Source organism: Hetaerina americana, unplaced genomic scaffold (assembly GCF_022747635.1).
Source record: "Hetaerina americana unplaced genomic scaffold, ioHetAmer1.1.p SCAF_20, whole genome shotgun sequence".
NCBI classification, from domain to species: domain Eukaryota; kingdom Metazoa; phylum Arthropoda; class Insecta; order Odonata; family Calopterygidae; genus Hetaerina; species Hetaerina americana.
In genome coordinates, this window is record NW_027286764.1 from 7,188,136 (window position 1) to 7,208,166 (window position 20,031).

Genomic DNA, 20,031 nt, shown 5'->3' on the forward strand with positions numbered 1-20,031 from the left:
AAACGACTCACTTAACGAGGGACTATGTGCATAGTGAGTGATGAAGAGAGGGTTATTCTCGGTATAATTAGATGCCTGCTGCTTCAGTTTGTGTTTATTACTTTTGCCCCTAGCACTGTAGTGTCTCTAGTGATCACGCAGTTTTCCAAACTTGTGTTCAGACACATTATTTGTCATTTATTTGTTAAAGTTTAATAATAATTTGTGCATAATTTTAAAAATATCCCCAAAGAAAAAGCCGCAGTAATACAACCGAAAGAGAATGAAAATTTTCAAGAAGTTCTCTTGGGTTTCCCACCGGGTCAGGTTGCAGTACACCGACGTTTCGAAGGCTGACTCTGCCATCGTCTTCAGGGTGAAGTTCAGAGCATAAAAAAGGCCTGGTATTTCTACACTCCGCCGAGGCTCAGGTGTGCCCTGATTGGCCGGAAGCGTTAATGTGCTCCGCTACGGCCAATCGGGTGCGTTCCCGTGCCTTCTTTATTTTCTTTCCAAGTGTTACTGATTTGGAAGCCGTTGTCTCTGTTGAAAGTATTGGTGTCTAGTCTGATTTGAACGGCTTCTTTCACCACGCGATCCCAATAGCCGTTGGCGTGGCATAGCCTCTTCGTGCCGGTAAAGTTATTTCTGTTCACGCATAAACCATTGTATTAAACACATGACATCACATGGGAAAAATTGCTTTGTTTTGCGAGGAAGATCCCAGAACAAATTAAGCACATTGTGTGAGGTTCTGCTGAATTTGAGTCTGTCCTGATTGTCTTTGAGGTACCTGAACATCAGTCGCATGGCAAGCGGCATAATGCTCCTCCCCTTTATTATCCAATGCTACCTATCCTTTTGCTATATCTCCTGTCATAGTTATTTGTGGTCTAAAGTTCAGTCAGAAACAGAGCAGCTGATTCACTACCCTTTGTCTCCTTGATGTTTTTCATTTAAATTATTTTATTAATATTGCAGTATGATATATTTTTTGTCTAGCTTAAAATCCATTTTCTCTAAATTTATTGTTGTGATAGTAAATCCTTAATATCCCCATGGCCTGCGCAAATATGTGTTAAAAATATGTTAGGAAAAAATCCATATTATGCAAACTAATTTGGAGCTGACTGTAGCAGGAATGGAATAGGTAGAAAGATTAGCCTAAGCATCTCACGGTCAATGAGATTGGAGTTGTTAGCCTTGTCACTTGCCTAAGTGCTTAACTCATCTTAATTAGTGAGTAAACCCATTTAATTGAGAAATGCTGGTCATGAGATGAGGTAGTGGTTGCTTTGTGAGGTTTAAAATGTTATCTTTGATTATGGCAATGGAGAAGAGAAAGTGTAGGGAATAGAAATATCAGCAGTTGGTGTGAAAGTGGTGACTGAGGTCTTCTGTCTTCTTTAACATTGTATTGGCCAGTGAAAAATGTAGATCAGAGCCAATTATGCATCAAGGGACAATCTCCATTGGCTGATATTCTATAAAGAAAGAACTGTTGCAAGTGGAGATATGGATGTTGGTAAAAACATTCCATTACAACATTGATGATACAATTGCATTGCTGTGGGAAGTAGTTGTTGGAGCTGACAATTTGAAAGAAAAGTGCAAAGCAATCTGGCCAGGTTTTCCTTTTTGATGCTAGGAGAATTAAAGAGTGGTGGCCCGCAACGTAGATTAATGCACTGTTTATGAGAAAATGAGGAAATTGAAACATTTTTGCTTACTTTAAAATATATATGAATGTAACATTTTTGGAAAGGCAAAGGTTTTCCTTATTTTAGTCTATTTGTGCCCGGGTCTTTGTAATTTGTTTATACTCATGATAATGTGTCAAAGAGTTAAAGAAAGCTTTTTTTCTACAAACTCTGGCCCAAAAATATGAGCACATGCACAGAAAATCATACAGCTAATATGTAATAAGTGTAGGAAATTTACTTGATTGAGCCTGCATTGGGGAGGAATTCTGATGAAAAGTGCAAGGATATGTGTTATTTCACATTACAGGAAACTCAGGTCAAGCAGAATCAACCGTGAAATTTATAATGAATAACTGGTCGTAGCACTTTTCAACTTGATAAAAATTTTTGTTTTACTGTTGATAGAATGTGGGTCGCAGTAGTCCAGGGGGTAGAGCGTTGGACTACTGACTGGAGGGTCCCGGGTTCAATTCCCAGGCAAGTCTCTGGGCACCTGCAGCTCCACCCAAGCTATGTGATTTTTCGGGTACCAGATCTTCCTGGGAAACCATAACCGGCACATGGAAAGGAAATTGCCCCCCCTTACCCTGAAGAGTGAATTTCACATGCCATCAGGCTTAGTATTGGGTGAACTCTAGCATCACCTACCAAACCGACCTTCGGGTGGATAACTGTGTTTATGGTTTATATATGTAGATATAGACACATTTGCATGCATATTCTGTAGTGAATTTGAAAAGGCTTTTCTTTTGCAGTCTGTCATAATTCCGATTTCCCTTTCAGGAATCCAAGCAGAGGTTCGACAGTGATGAGGAATTCAAGAAGAGAGCTTACTCCTGTGTTGTGAAGCTCCAGAATCATGAAAGTGATTATATCAAGGCTTGGCAGCTGATCTGTGATGTCTCACGTAAAGGTTAGGCTTGTACTTTCATCAGATTCAACATTAATGTGAATTTGATGATCTATATCATCTTTTTTTTCCAAACGTTTAGTTGTAATTACAATATTGATTGCAATAATTATATCAGTTAGACGCAGGTGTTGAATGGTCCATACTCATGGATCATATAGGATGTTTGCACGTAATAAACCACATATATGTGCCCCATATTGTCCTTTAACCTTGTATGTTACGCAATTCCCTTTATCTGAGATGCCCTTTCTCTGCTGCTCTCATTTTAAGTTTCTTCAGGAAACTTAATCCCTCCTACAAATTTCCTCCATAATATGCAGTATGAGGAAATGTTGAATGTGAAAAAGTGGCAGATTTTGCCATCATTTGTGATAATATTATAAATCCATTAGAAGATATTAGATTTGGCCACTGCATCACTTCATAACTGGTGCTAGTTACTCATACTTTGCTGTTCACCTACTTACATATTACTTACCTTCCATTGTAATATCACAGTGTAATGTATTTATTATCCCAGGAACAAAACAATAATTTAGGTATAGGATTCTCAAAAAATGCACAGGTCATAAATAATCCAACATGTTTTTACTTTACATGGGTCACCAACATGTTTTTAATTTGCATAATTAATGGAGAAAAAATTAAATTTTATAATATTTTGTAAGTTAAAGGTGTAATGGTATGCATGTTTCTAGTTTCGTTGATTTTACTCCAATGTTACATCAGCAGAGATATTACAAGTTGACATGCATTGAGTTTACCTAAGACGATGATGGAGGTAACTCACAAAGCTCAATTGAACGTTTTGACTTAATCTGAACATATCATGAGCCCCGGTCTATATGGTGCTACAGAGGACTATGGACAGTCTGTTCTTCCTTTTAGGATGGCTAAAAGATGATATAAAAGGTTTGAAGTGGGGAGTCATTTCAAAGGAAGGAAACATTAGCACTGCTTCTGCATTGCAAGAGAAGATCATTAAATAATTTCAAAGAGAATAATTTCATTGGCTGGTGCCACCCACACACTCTTGCATCTTGCACTCTTGCAATGTATCATGCTTGCCTGTAGAGATGCAGATTGTAGTTTCCATAATAGACTGAATTGTATCCCTATTGAAGACCAGTTAGATGTGTCAACTTTGTTTATCGTGCCACATCTTATAAAGCTGGTTTCTGGCATTTTGCGAAGAGTGCCATTGGCCTGTTAGGTGCGAGACATGGTTGATTAGGGAATTATCTGCTTCTTGTTGGTAATGCAGAGTTCCAGAAGGTGTACGACCGGCTGGACATCAGTCTGACAGAGCGAGGGGAGAGTTTCTACCAGGGGAGGATGGAGGTGCTGGTGAAGCGACTGGAGACGGAAGGGTTCTTTGAGGAGGACGAGGGTCGGAAGGTGATGTGGGGCAGTGAGGAGAGGATGGGCATTCCCCTGACCATGATCAAGTCGGATGGGGGATTCACGTACGACACTTCGGACATGGCCTGCTTGCAGCAGAGGGTGGAGGAGGAGAGGGCTCGGTGGATCATCTATGTGACCGATGCTGGACAGGTAGGTGGAGGGGGAGTGCCAAAAGAGGGAGGAGGCAAAGCTGAGAGCAATTTGGAGACGGGCAGCACTGTCGGCTGATGGGGAAATCCGGGAAAAGCCTTGCTTGTTGCCTTGACTGAGTTTTTTGGGTCTTTCCATGGAAAGCCAGGGTTCTGTGGAAGGGGGCTAAAAAATTAATTAATATTACAGTCATCTCAGAAAAGTTTTTGCATTGTAAGTAAAGAAAGCTTTTGAAAAAGAAAAATATATATATATATATATGTATATATATATATATATATATATGTATATATATATATATATGTATATATATATATATATATACATATATATATATATATATATTATCATTACTTCTATATCTTCAGAGGAAGACGGATTGTTTCCGTCGAAATATCAAGAAATAACGTGTGAGTGTTCTTCTTTTTTTGTGTTTCTATATTGTGTGTTACTGTGTATTGTACTATTCGGCACTTCCGTGTTACGTCTACGAAAGCATATATATATATATATACATATATACATATATATACATATACATATATATACATATATATACATATATATATATATATATATACATATATATATATATATATATATATATATATATATATATATATATATATACATATACATATATATACATATATATACATATATATATATATATATATATATATATATATATATATATATATATATATATATATATATATATATATATATATACATATATACATACATATATACATATATACATATATATATACATATATATATACATATATATACATATATATACATATACATATATATACATATACATATATATACATATATATATATATATATATACATATACATATATATACATATATATACATATATATATACATATATATATATATATATATATATATATATATATATATATATATATATATATATATATATATGTCAATACAAGGACTAAGCTACCCTTCTAAGCCATGCCTGGCACAATTCTCATGACAATCACATTTTGTATCACGATAAATCATTCTTCAGCCTTGCACACTTTTCACATCCTTCATTCGAACCACCGTGCGCATTCTCTTTCTGGCTCTACACATGTCGCTCGCCCATCTCTATGTTTTCTCTATCACAGGCATCAACATTCCATTGCCTTATTCAATATGCCCTGCTTTCTACCTTCCTTACCTCTGAATTTCTCCTCTCGTAAAATGTCTAAAACTTCTGTGTTCTTTTTCTTTCCAGCCATTTCACTCTTTCAACCCTCCTACTTGGTGTTTCCTAACTTCCCTACTTTCAACATTCTTATAACATTCAATTCATTCACTGCTTCTCTTCAGGGCTTTCTTTTCTGCTGCTGTCAATTTATTTATTGCATTATTCACCATAGGCCGGTTCAGCATAGTTTTGTCTTTAAACAAAAAAAAATTACATAAATTTTCATTGTAAACATCACATGAAAAGTGATTTACATTACATAAGGATATTTAATAAAACAGCATTTTAGGCTTTTCTTTACATAATGCACAAAATTTATCCACTGAGTATAAATTTGAATAATCAGGTATGCTTTAAGATTATGTATGAAAGTATTTGAAGGAAATGCTTTCAAATCTGATTGAATTTTTTGACTTTTTCACTGTGTAAATTTGAGAAATTTACATTAGTCTCCACATAACACAGTACGATAGTGATAGTGTGATAAATATTCTCCATTCAAGTTATTAAATTCTCTATAGAAGTGACAAAATTTCCATCAATAGATCTATTCTGTCAGACAAGGGTCAATTTATGCTTTGGTATTTGAGTGATGAAAAGTCCAAAATCTTGAATGCAAGTGCCTCCATTTTTTAATTCACTCTGACACAAGGAGCTTCCGAGAGAATAACCCATGGTGTTAACACATTTTAATTCTGATTGGCTATTCCAGTGTTCTGACATTTAGTTCCCTTAGGATTTTGTGCGATGGCCACTACAGGGCCCAGTGAGCCTAGGCTCTCCTCTACAGCCAAGCACAGAACCAAGCCCAGTGGGCCTAGTCCCATTGTTGCCAGGATTTATTATTTTCATTTTTGTGACCATCAGGATGATTGGGATTAGTGATTGAGGTTATTTCCTGTTGCCTTTGCCAATTCTGTTTCAAATATGGCCCTGTCACTTTGAATGGTGACCTCGTCTGGCATCGGATGCCTTTACCGCCCCCTCAATGGTGAGTGGACGCTATGTGGCTCATACCCTTCAATCTCCCAGGCATGGGTGGTCCTTTTTGGTTTTCTATTTTTATAAATTACTTATAATGTGAGTAAATTAGTTAATATTACATGTTTTTGATGAAATTATTACATAAGTATTAAATACTTTTGAAATTAATTATTACATTTTCTGTACTTTTAACTGAGCACATAAGAAGTTTCAAGAAGGCTACTGAAGTTTATATTTTGCAGCACCCCTGTGGTGTTATTACGGTACCCTCGAGTGGCTTGGTTGGCTACCATATTTCTTGACCCATAAGACCCACTGGTTTATTTATGAAATTTATATAATTCACATAAGAATGCTTGAATCAGACAGTTAAGATCTTAGTATTATAATATTAACATTTCATACGAAGAAAAGTGAATTATTCCATTAAAAATTCATAGCTATAAGTGTATCAACGTTTATTCATGGTAGAATTCCAGAAATTCATCATCACTGGGCCATAATCCATTTCAGCTGCCTTGTTTTTGTGTTCTGAAGCATAATTCACAAATTCAAGTTTAAATGCAATGCTGTATGACAATCTTCTCTTGCAAGAACTCATGAGGTTATTATTATTTTAACATTTTATGCAATGCTTAGTTTCTGTGGTTATTTTGATATTATCGAAATCTGCATTAAAAGCAACCGTTTTCTGTGGCATGACAACACTCGCGTACTACTCAAGGTTGAATGCGTGTAGACTCAAGAGTTTATCGTGGGAAATACACAATGTTTGTACAACATGTACGTATGTATTAGCAGAGGGGCAACATCCCCATTGACCCAACAAGTGTTAAGTTTTGCAGCAGCACCGCATGTGACATCATACTAAACACACTACAGTGTATATACTTAAGATTTATTCATGATATTTTTAGGAAGTACTTTCAATGTAATATTAAAACTCTGTTGCTTCCTACTGGCTCAAAACAGTGATATTATCAAAATTTGTGATCAAGGCAACCACATTTTCTATGCCTAATACTGGAAAATACTAAAGAGTAAGTATTTTCCCAGCAAATCAGCTTGTGCGTATATGCCAAATTTATACCCGCTTACCCATAAGACGCAGGCATTTGACACGCTACATATCATAGTTATGATGGGTATTTTCTTATCATCCTTACTCAGCGTCCCTGTCAACATCGATGCCTTCCACCTTGTGAAAGCTTCTTTGCCAAATAATGCAATTCTTGTCCTTGGGTGTAATCAAATAAAAATATTTTGATGACTCCTCATTGAAGAGCCATTGTATATTAGTTTTGGAAAATTATGGTATTTTTAAGCATCGAGAATGAGCAGATGTACACGTCTTTGCATCTGATGGAATCTTTGTTGGACTACCCAATTTTGGAATTGTCATTGGTTTATATTTGGTGTATGTTATTTCTTTTGCAGGCCAATCACTTCACAATATTGTTCCAGTGTGCCAGGAGATGTGGGCTCCTCCCCGATGGTATTCGAGTGGACCATGTGGGCTTTGGAGTGGTACTGGGTGAGGACAAGAAGAAGTTCAAGACGAGATCTGGCGAGACAGTGCGACTTGTGGAGCTACTTGATGAAGGTATAAACAGCAGCAGCAGCGCACAATATTGTTCGGTCTGGCTGGCAGTCATTTGGGACAACATTGAGAGCATTCTTGTTGATTGCTAGATAATTGTCTTTATTTTGGGGTAAGATTGAGATTCCTCTACCATCTAACCCCTTGTAAGATGTCTTGAAGAGAAGTGAGATCCTGGGTAAATTCAGCATGGATTGAGAGATGTATTGAAATACAGTCCAAATGACCACATCATTTTGTGGAGATATCTATGAAGGTCTGCACTTCACACATCATGTGGGAATTTTGAGATAACTCTTCTCTGCGGACAGATTTTTTAATTCATTTTGCGGTGCTCGGTTCGACTTAATGGAACTTCATGATGAATTGTGGAACATGAAAACTTTGAAAATTCTACTGAATTTTATTTAAAATAATGGTTCTATTGAATCATTGACCTGGTACTTGATAATTTCAACTGTTTGACACACCCGATCATTTCAAATAAAATTCATTGGAACTTTCTAAGTTTTTAGATTTTTTAATATTTAAGAAGGCACTACGGCACATCCTAGACTTACTTAGACTCAAATGGCATCAATTTTGAAGTTATATTAATTGATTTCCAGAAACACTATGTACCTTGTGATCAATATGTTCGGCCCCATGAAAGTATGTAGAGTGGGTCCTTGCTTTATGATATTAATGCATTCCATATGACTGATCATAAAGTGAAAATATTGCAAAGTAAGCAAAACAGTGGTGTAGTGATTTCCTGTGATGCGTTCCTGACAATTCATTTGGTAATGCAAGTATGAAAATAAGTATTGGATTATGGTACACAGCTGTCAATGTCAGGTGTGATGTGGTGGAACAATTCCATAATAACTGAGACGAAACTTTTGCAATTTTCCACTAAATAAAGATTTATTTTAAACTAGTTTCAATGTACTAAATCATTTTGATGTGACATCATTTTCACGTGAACTTGTCAAACTAGTCGAAAATAAATCTTTATTTAGTGAAATATTGCAACAGTTTTCATCTCTGTTACAATGATTACATGCATGAAAATTTCAATGAATTCCAACTTGGAGCTTTTATCACTCACTTAATTAACTATTATGAAAAGATTAACAATTATGGACAGTAAATTTAGCATTGAGGTTTGAGAGGAGTAAGGTTCTTTCTTCACCCTTGCGATTCACCTACCCCCCTCTGCAAATTCCCGTTTGGTTTTCTGTTGGGTCAGGGTCACCAAAGTGAGCCAGGAAGGAGACCTGGACTCAATGAAAGACCCAAGCCGAATGGCACTACTAGTAAGCCAGAAAAGCCCCAGATGTTACATGTATTATTTCCTCATAAGGCTGTTTACTGTACCAAATTGTATGTAATGTCTACAGTAATGCCTTTGGTAGCTAATCATGCTTCTACCAAAACGCTCAGGTGTGAAACGTGCGATGGATAAGTTGTTGGAGAAAGAGAGGGAGAAAGTGCTGACCCCTGAGGAACTCAAAGCTGCGAGGGAGTCTGTTGCCTATGGTTGCATCAAGTATGCTGATCTCTCACACAACCGCAATCATGATTACGTGTTCTCATTTGATAAGGTGAGTTGTGGCTGCTGCATGGTATACATTTAAAAAAAATACAAGTGGAGAAATAATCTCAATATGTGGTGGCAAATTCAGAAAATGTTCACTTTGACAGATTGGAGTTGACAGATTTTTGAAAATGCGACTGTAATTCTCTAGTCTGTCGTGGATGTAATTCTATCTGTGCAATGTGACAAGTATGGGAATATTGTATGCATAATGTATTTAACATCAAATGTAGTGAGAAATATTGAATGTAGACTAGCCTCTGTGGCTTCTAATAACCCTCACAAAAATAATTGAAAATTTATATGGCCGTAAATACATAAGCACTAAGGTCTGTCTTGATGTTCTCCAAGTACTTGCTTGGTGGCATCATTTGCAAGTGTACCTGGACACTAATTAGTTCTGTTTTTATTCCAACATTTGGTAAATAATTAAAGTTATTTTGCACAATTGATTCAAATCTAATGAAAATAATGTCATCCTATTATATACTTGACACTTTCATGCGTCACGTCGTGGAATCGTTTGATGTCCATTCTAAATGTCTTCCTACCTTTTTATCAATCAATCAATAAATTTAGACCTCACAAATATGGCTCAAGTGTTAATTTATGTTTCCATGTCCAAATGTCTATGTCTGCTTTATTCTCCTGCTTGGTGACTATGGTGAATTGCATTAGAATGGCAGAAAATAGCAGTTCCTAAGTTATCCATTTCCGTTCCTGATTCCTCGCCCACCCTGAGATTTCCACTAAGATGCCAACATCTTGTCTGCCTGAAATTGTTTTCCTAGTTCAGATATGAAAGTTGGAAATCATCATGGAAATAAGTTTTACATTATTAGGATTACTCCTTTTTTTAAACCATAAAATGCCTTCAGAGTAAAACAGGAATACTAAAACAGTGGCAGTGATACTCAAGTATTTTTCTGAATTTCACATTATCATTTCATAGAATCAGAATTTCATATTAAATGATATTCACTGTAAAATACTTCGGGTTTTCATTAAAATATGAAATCCTGCTAGAATCGGTACACCTGAAGTAAATCAAGCATTCACTTGACACTCAAAAATAAATGCAATTGAAGAGTGTCTTGTCTTGGAGATAATTTTTACTCAGCTGTAAACTCCCTCGATATGATCCATGTGCTAATGGATGGATGAAGCACATTGAAGCAGAGGATTTTAGAAATATAAGTAACTATAAGTAAATTATTATAGAAATGTTAGTAATAAGGGGAAAGTATGGATGGTACAAAAATGATGAAAATCAAACATTAAATACTATTGACAACATTTGATGGTGTAAAATTAAAAACTATTTAGAAATCCCAGTTATTGCAAACTTGTATTTTTTTAAATTTCAAAGCATTTTAATTATCTTTACGAATGTAAATAGTTATAATTGTGAGGTGGTGGGGAGGAGAGAGAGTGAGAGAGACTAGAAGAGGAGAATCCCTCCCCTTTGACTTCACTCGGCAGAGACCCCCTGGGCCACCGCTGGCATGGTCACTCACTCCGGGACGTCAGTTGACAATCTGCCCCACGGAACACGTTGTGCATTGTTTTGCTTCCCTATTTGTAATCAAAACCATGGCAAATGATTAGTTTAATCATTCATTTACTTGTCATCTCCATGCAGATGCTGCAGGACAAGGGCAACACAGCAGTGTACTTGTTGTATGCATACACCAGGATCCGGTCGATAGCAAGGACAGCTGGCCTCTCCGCCAATGACCTGCAGGAGGCAGCCAAGACGACTCCTGTGTCGCTGGACCACGAGAAGGAATGGAAGCTGGGGAAGGTGCTCCTCAGATTCCCAGATGTCCTCATCCGAGTGACCAAGGACCTCGGCCTGCACCAGCTGTGCGATTACCTCTATGAGATCGCCACCACCTTCACGGAGTTCTACGATGCATGCTATTGCATCGAGAAGGATTCGACCGGTAAGTCTTGGGAATGATGTTCCTTGACATTTTGGCAAAGGTTTAATTGCGCCTTTTGGGAGGGTAGTGCACTCATCAGGTTACTCTTTCAAAGACACTTCTGGGAAAATAAAATCAAACATTTAGTATTTTTCATTTGTAAATAATTAATTGGAACAAATGCAGTTGTTGAAATAGTTCTTTTTGTGCTGTGGCATAATCCCGGCTGATGGTGTACAAGTATGATGCAATCAATATCATGAGATAATCAGTGCGAATTTCTCAATACCGCTTTTTCCTCATTTTCTGGTGTTTATTATGATAATGCAGAAACATGATAAATAATGAATGTCAATGTGCCAATGGTACCCTGACAGTCCCCCTATGATGCCTTTTCATTTCGCCGTGAATCATGTTTTACCAGCATAATATATGATGCTAGCCATACTTTGCTTAGGTATTTTTACTCTTTAAATACTTGCTGTTGAGCAGTTGCTATTTTAATTGGAAGAATTTGAGTTGAAGTGTAACTTAGTACCCTCAGTATTTGAAATGGGTCAAGGAATTGTAGGGGTCAAAAACTGTGTCGTTGAGGTAAGAGAATAAGTGGAGATTGATAGCTTTTTGGAAGTGGAGGATACTGGAGAATACTAAGTAAGTTCTAGATGTGACGGAGGAAGGTGAAGGTCATTGTACGAAATTCAATGAAGACAGGAAATATGGATGTAGTTAGGGGATATTAATATAATAGGCAGTCAGATGTGGAGGGCTTTGATGGAGGGGAGAATATTGGGTGAGTAAGGTAGAGGCAGGAAAAGAAATGATATTTTAGGTGTAATGAACGGGAGAGATTTGTGAAGTTGAAGAAGGATATAGGGATGTGTATTATGTCATGTGAGGTGGAGATCGGAGGTACATTTTTAGTCATGTGAGGTGGAGATTGGAGGTATGTTAGTGCATAGTTCCTGGATCAATTACTGACCTACCATGGCCAGTACATTACTCTTAAATATATATAGTCTTTGATGCCCTAGTCCTCTCTTTCATGAGAATAACCTGCGGGCAACGCTGAAAAGCCTGTGTCGGAGTGGCAGACTTTTTTGAGCCTTTTATCCAGAATGTGTGTAATTTCATTTGAACTGTTTCCTCCTAAATATTTCTTAAAAGCCCACGGAAGGTTGCTGCCTCTTTATTTCCATTTTAGAAAATCATTTCACGTTTGCATCCATTCTTTCAATCATCTGAAATTTGGCATTGAATTTTCAAATGGCTAGGGCTGAATTTTTTCCGAACATTTTTTGGAAAGTACTAAAAGCAACATTCTAGCTAGGTTCAGCCTTTTCATAGCTCAACTGGAAACCCAGAAATTCATCTTGCAAGACGAATGAAAAATTACTTGAAGCCTCCACTCCAGGAACTGAGTCTTCATGTATCAAAATGCTCTCTGTGCCATCAAGTGCATTAATAATGCCACTTACCACTGTCTCATTTTTCACACAACATTCCGTGAAGTTTTGACGCATTCTCAAATCTGCAAAATGCGGGGCTAAGCCTCTTCCTTCTTCCTGAAGGTGTCGCTTCAAAATCTGTTGACTGCATCCAACTGTTCAATTCCCCCTTCATATCCTAGTAATTTATTTGTCTTCCAGTCTTGGCCATTTTTCTTTTCCATGGCGCAGGTTCTGTTTGCTATGCAAAGCTTTTTGTAATTCCTCTTCCTGTTTCCGCCAAGTTCTTATCTCTTCAGTTGGTGGTGATCGGCAATTCCTCTCTGCTATAGTTTCCAGTTTCTTTGGCATATGTAATCACTCGTAGCTTGAGTGCAGCATCATAGCAGAATCTACGTTGTTTTTGAGTCATGCTTTGCCACAAAATCTCAGCATAAAAGTAAATGAGTTGGTTTGCATAAAAATTTTCATTTCAAAATGCATTTCAATGTTTGAAAACGAAGTAGCATCCTGCTTTTTTCATTTTTTTGTTGATTTGCGAATCCAATGGTTGCAATTATCAAGTATTGCACATGGGAAATAGGTTCATGGCTATCTGGCTATTGTCATTCTGGCCTCTTCCTCACCCCCCCCCCCCTCTTCACCCAAATGTTGAATGATAAACTTGCCTTTAAGAGCCAGATATGGCCAATAGTGCTTCACTCAATGAAGAATGTAGGTTTACTGCCCTTGTACGTCCCAAGGGAGCTTAGCCTAAAGTTGGGAGTTGCACTGTTCACATCCAAATGAAATGCATGATTTCATTAGCTTTTGCCTGATTAAATCGCATGCATGCATTGAAGAAATCATAACTTCTTATGTCTGGGTATGAACTCATTTTATTTGAATGCTCCCTCATTCAGAGTGAAGAAATCGATATATCACTCACTTTATTATTTTTGTGGAACAGAAAAATTATGGATAATTGATTCAAAATAACTTTCCCTACAGGAAAAAATGCAAATTAATACTCTAAAGTGGATTTTATTAATGAACCAGGTATTCTAGACAAAAATTTTAGCTTGCAATTTTGATTACCAGCACATAAGATGCACCCCAGGTTTGGGCCATATTTTGATGGTAAAAAGTGCATCCCATATGGAATTTCATAGAAAAATTGGTGAATAGGATTTAAGGTTGCCTATGATGCAGGCGCATGGTATTGGCATGATTGGCGCACAATATTACAATTTTTTGTTCTGTATCAGTCGTGTTGCTTTCTTATTTTGCTACTAAAACTACTGAGACAGTTTTCTTCTAAAGATATATTTTTTATCGCCCATTTTGCTCCAACAGTCAAATAAAATAACCCAATAGCATTGATTTACCTCAATAAAACTGTACCAAAAATAGATGTGGAGTTCTGGTGTCATACTCATTAAAACTGGAATATCTTGTCCTACCTGCAGATTTCTTATCTTATATGTATTGATTTTTTTTAGTTACCATTGAATAAAAATGTCAGTTTCTTATATCCAGGAATCAACCTTTGCAATTTTGTTCTGGAGTATGATTCTGTTAATTGGAATTACCACTTAAGCAACTCACATCCCTTCCCAAACATTCTCGCCTCCTGTGTGTAACATTCACTTGGCCTGCCATCATGTTTTATAAGTTTATATATTCTGTATATGAGGGCTGAAATATGATTATTGGGAATACGGTGGCTGCGGCAACATTAGTGTGTTGTTTTTGGCCAAAAATTTACACACAAGTAACGATGTGTGAACAGGGGCGTTGTCATTGTGCAAAAGCCAATTTTTGTTCTTCCAAAAATCCGGGCGTTTGTGGTGGATTGCTTCAATAAAATTGCACATAACTTGCTGGTAATATTCCGTACTTACCATTATACCTCCTGGCAAGAACTCATGAAGTACCATGCCCCTCCAATCGAAGAAAACTGTAAGCAAAACTTTCGCATTCGGCTGAACTTGGCTTGAACTTTTTTCTGTCTTGGCTCTCGTGCTGCAGCTTCCATTGTGATCATTGGGAGTGTCCACGTCATAAGCATAAACCCATAATTCGCCACCAGTTACGACCCTCTGGAGCAAATTTGGGTTGTCGTGGACAGAGTCATTAGCAGTGTTAATGCAATTCTGTTTTTGGTCAAAATTGAGCAATTTTAGTATGAATTTTGTGGCGACCCGTGTCATGCCCAACTCATTGGTCAAAATTGAATGGCACGAGCCAATTGGTATTTTTAGGTCCTCGGCAACTTCTTTAACAGTGATTCAATGATTGGCCGATACTCTTTCTTCACTTCATCAATGTTTTCATCTGTTTGTTGACGTGATCGGGCATCCAGCACACTCTTCGTCGTTCACGTCTTCTCGGCCCTCAGAGAACATTTTGTACCACTAATAAATGTTGATTCGGTCCAAGGTAGCTTCTCCATATGCCACAGTCAACATTCGGAATGCATCCACGGACTTAATTTTGTTTTTCACCCAAAATTTGATACAGATTCTTAGATCCATTTTTTGGAACAAGCAAAAATCAAAGACAAGCCAAAACACGTCCAAGCAAAACAGCTGTCAACAATTAGCTGAAAATTCAAAATGGCCAAAATTTTCAGCATAAGTGAGAGGCATATATGTACCAACATAATTCCACAAAAAAATCAAACACATGTTACCTGCGAAAATTCAAAATTCGCCATACTTTTTGATCAGACCCCGTACAAATGACTATGAACATGCATAAAGCTTAGCATAATTATTTAGCATCCCTTGGTTGAAGTTGATCAAGGCATGGAGATTACACAGAAGATGTACGATTAAGAATGCCAATTCAAATTTTTCCAATTGGAAAAGCACAAAGCATTCTTGATTACTTTGATTCCTAGGAATTTATGTTCTAACCTTGAATGTTATTGTTGCTTATACTCTAAAAACCCTTCCCCTTCCACTCTTTCTCCACCACTGCTTTTCTCATCCTTCGAGGCTTTGAATTTTCTGGTCAGCACTTGCATACCTCTCCGCCCCCTGAACTTCCAAATTGATGCAATAATTTCAGAGTGTAAAAATCATTCGCCTTGACCGGGATTCAAAACCGGATCACTCCATCATGCCCGGTCGAATGCTTGAGCCAGTTAAGCTATCGAGGCGTCCTCTTAAGCTCAAGTTTTTCCTATTTGCTAAATTTATTTTCATTTTACCACTAAACACACGCATTAAAGAGACAGAATTCAAATTTTTTAGAAAGGGGACAAAACGATGCATTGAAAGTTGCATTGCATGTAATTCGAACTACTCATTTATATGCTTTGAACATGTATAAAACTGGCCATTAGCAAAGAACCCCAAAAAATGAATGCTGTATATTACATGTTGGGAGAATTTACCATGCTAGACCAATAGACTGACAATGGCCCATCAATATTAACAGTATGCCTAAATAGCTGTTATGCGGAAATTAGTCGATTCTATAAATTGTGAATATGACAGACCCAAGATAATTCACAGTCAATATTAATGCCCAGAAAATGAGGAATGGTATTCTCTGGTATTGGTTTGCCATCAATATTAATACTGAGGTTTATTTTTGTGGTAAAATAATTTAGGTTTGAATAATCTACATTAAGAGAAAGGGAATTTTGATAGACACCATTCCTTCAGAAGACCAGCTGCATTCATTGACTTTGAAATTAGGTTGTCATTGAAGTGGCAGATGCCTGAACAAATATATAACTGCTGTACCCATAAGAGTTTCCATTGCTTCAATTCAAGGGATCAAACTAGGTTTGTGGAAACACGTAAATGTGGGTTTTTTCTATGAGTCAATCAAAAATAAGGCCTTAATGAGGATGTAAGTTCAAATATGTAGGGACTCTTGTGGCCACTGTTTCTATTTTGTAATAGTCAATAAATAACCCTAATGGATAGTTTTAATGAAAAGTACGCCAATGGCTGTTACAATCATGGCCATTGGAGTTCTTTTTATTTGATCCAGGGTCTCTTTCCCCATGGTCATTTAACACAATAGTTTTTTAATTGAGTAAAAAAGCGATTAACCAGGTGTAAAGTTGTTTGCAATCTTCTGTGTGTACAGTGTGAATAAACAAGAATGTGGTGTGTTGATATCATCCATCTATTTCCAAAGTATGTGCCAGAAACCACAAAAGAAGGTTCCTTTCTTCATTAACAGTCATAATTACAAGTAACGCAATGAATGGGCTTAACTGCAGTGGCATTAGCAAATGAAATGACCTTTTTCTCCTTGGAATTTGCAAATTATTATTACTGTGAGTTGAAAAGAATACATTTTCAGCATGGTTATTTTATGATCAGTCACAAGCAAAGCTCACGTGATATGTATGTAATATTTTGAAGTGATGTGCTCTACGTATCAGTCATCATTATTAATCCACTTGAAAATGTTCTAGTGGAAACAATTACGTGCCACACTCTTCATATTTACAGTCATATGATAACTCCTGTTTTCTAGTTTGAATATGCTATGCAAGAAAGCTGTGTGTACACAACCGTGATTACAGTCAAATTTTAGTAGATTGAGGACATGATTCTACACTGAACTACAATTCCATGCTACAATAACAATTTCAGCGAATAAAAATCTAAGGACATCAATTTTCCAGAATTTTGGTGTGCTTCAAAATCGATAAAAATAAACTCCAGATAACCCTAGTGTTTATTCGTCTGCATTGCTCTACTCTTGACGTGAAATATCTCAGTTATGTCTCACATCTTCAAAGCGGGTCAATCGATTTAGAGTTGTGTTGATTTCATTTTTAACTTTGAACACAAAACATTTTGCTTTGCACTTTTCATCATCAGCATCCCTATATACTGTCAACCCTTCCCATTATTCCATGTTTCAAATGCCATTTCTTCATGTCCCACCCTTCTCTTCCTTACTTGCCTTCCTTCCGCATCCCTTGTGTCCATTGACATCCTACTCTACCCCTAAATCATTTCTTCCCTCCACTTTGTCTAGGCCACATTATATCGTAAAAGGGAGGACACCACAATGAAAGACCAAGGTCCAATAAATATTTGTACCAAAAAAATTAGGATAAGATAAGAATAATTAGCATTGGTTCAAGAAGAAGTCAAACGGTATTTGAGCAGAGTAAACTCTTGGTGATATCTTTCCCTCCTCTTCCCTGATCCTTCTGCGGGTACTTACCGGAAGAGTTTTAAGGGTGTATTGCACGGTGTGAGAAAAAATTCCACTGGAAGAGTCAATTATATCAGCTAAGTTGTTGTTTTTGCTTCCTTATTTCTAAAAGTGGCTAATTTATGACCTGTGTCTCTCATTCAATCATGAAAATTATATTCTTACAGTTTTATTATCTACCAAGTCTGAGATGGCATAATTAGCATTTGTGTACATATTGTCTTTTGGAATTTTAATAAATGTATAAAAGTTAATGCAGATAGTGAAAAATTCCTAGGAATGCGTAAATCTGACTGATACCGTTGCATAATCTTGTTGGGAAAGTGTAGTAAGTTGTCGCAAGTTGTATGCTGACCATTCCTTGTCAGAACCGAGGATATTTCCTCACTGGACCTCATTCCTTACGGTCAGTAAAATCTTGGCAGGGTGCTGCCGAGAATTTATTTTGCTAAGGTGTTTGTATTTCCCTGGCAATGTATATTTCCACATATCTTGTCAATTTAAGTGCATAAAACTTATTTGTTGACTGAAACCGTAACTTTTGTTTGCAGGTAAGATCAAGTCAGTGAATACAGGTCGGATCCTTCTCTGCGAAGCTACTGCACTTATCATGGCCAAGGTGTTTGATATTTTGGGCCTGAAGCCTGTTCCAAAGATGTAGTTGCCATTGGCTGTGGAATTGCTCATCAGCAAAACTTGTTTTGGACTTTGAATGCGTTGGTGAATGCATCCTTTAAAAGGAATATTTCTGAAATAAAATGCTCTGTCTGCCTGCATTGTTTTTGTTCCATTAAACTTGCAATCTGAGGAGTTTTGTGGAATTGGCTGAAGGATCTTCAGGTGTTGGGTGTATATTGGGTTGTATATTTTCCATTGGTGATCAAAAATATATCCCCACAAATTTGTCCGGATGGACCCTTCAGGTCAGTTTATGTCAACCTATACCCAATTTATAAATTCAAGGACCTACAAACACATTATAGCATCTAAATCTTACTTTTATATATTGAAAATTTTTTCATTCATCCTGTTAATCCAATGGGGTCATTGATTCAAAAGGGTAACCATGGGGCCCCTTGTATTCCATCAGGTGAAAAAATCCATGAGAATGCATGGAATTTAGCATGTCAATGCCATTTATTCCTTCACTCAACTGCATAGATATATGTAATTGTGGTTACATGTTGACTTATCTATTCAGGAACTAATAAGAATAATTCATTAAACGTATGAAGAATGGCTGGTTTTATTTTGTTTGCGATAAAATCATCTTAATATCTTTCTTTTTGGACGAAAAAACCCGGGATGTCCTGGTGAAAAAAGTTACGCTGTATAAATTGTAGGCTTCTGTAAATCTTAAAAAAGATTAATTCAAGAAAAACCAGGCCTTAGACAAAAATTAGCAGACCACTAGGAATAAGATATTAAAGTCATGACTAGTTGTATAAATTCAATTCCTATTATGGATTTTACCAAGCACAGCTGGTAAAAAGTTGCGAATGAACAGCATTGTTGTAAAATAATTTCTGCATTTCTTTTATTAGCAACTTCATCAGATGCCGATGTTCCTATGCTTGGTGATTTTTGAAAATAATTAGGTGAGATTACCTTATGCATATGTACACGATTGCTTACACCTTAAAATGTGGACAGGGTAGGGGGCAAATCACATTGAGGCTATGCAACCCACAAAACATTACTACCATTGTTAACTGTGTGCTCTTACTATATTCTGTTAAAAAAACCCCTACCTGGTACCTAAGAGTCATTCATTCAAACGATGACACTTTTTAAGTGTTAGTTAAGTCGAATTACAATAAGACTAGGAGTTGCAGATGAAATGAAAATTCATCACTTTGCAACTATTATTTTGTCATAATATTTTCAAAAAAAATAAAATATTTTTGAAATACAATTGTATGATAGAAAGTAAAT

At 36.7% G+C, this 20,031-nt stretch overlaps 1 protein-coding gene across 1 annotated transcript in view; it reads left to right on the forward strand.

The window, feature by feature from the left end:
* ArgRS (arginine--tRNA ligase-like protein) overlaps window positions 1-20,031 on the forward strand; it is a 30,683-nt gene extending 10,652 nt beyond the window's left edge. Inside the window, exons 7-12 of the mRNA XM_071586095.1 lie at window positions 2,466-2,595; window positions 3,860-4,149; window positions 7,804-7,969; window positions 9,392-9,552; window positions 11,188-11,491; window positions 18,648-20,031. Of these exons, the coding sequence (XP_071442196.1) occupies window positions 2,466-2,595; window positions 3,860-4,149; window positions 7,804-7,969; window positions 9,392-9,552; window positions 11,188-11,491; window positions 18,648-18,757 (1,161 nt within the window). The 3' untranslated portion in view covers window positions 18,758-20,031. The remainder of the gene's footprint in view (window positions 1-2,465; window positions 2,596-3,859; window positions 4,150-7,803; window positions 7,970-9,391; window positions 9,553-11,187; window positions 11,492-18,647) is intronic.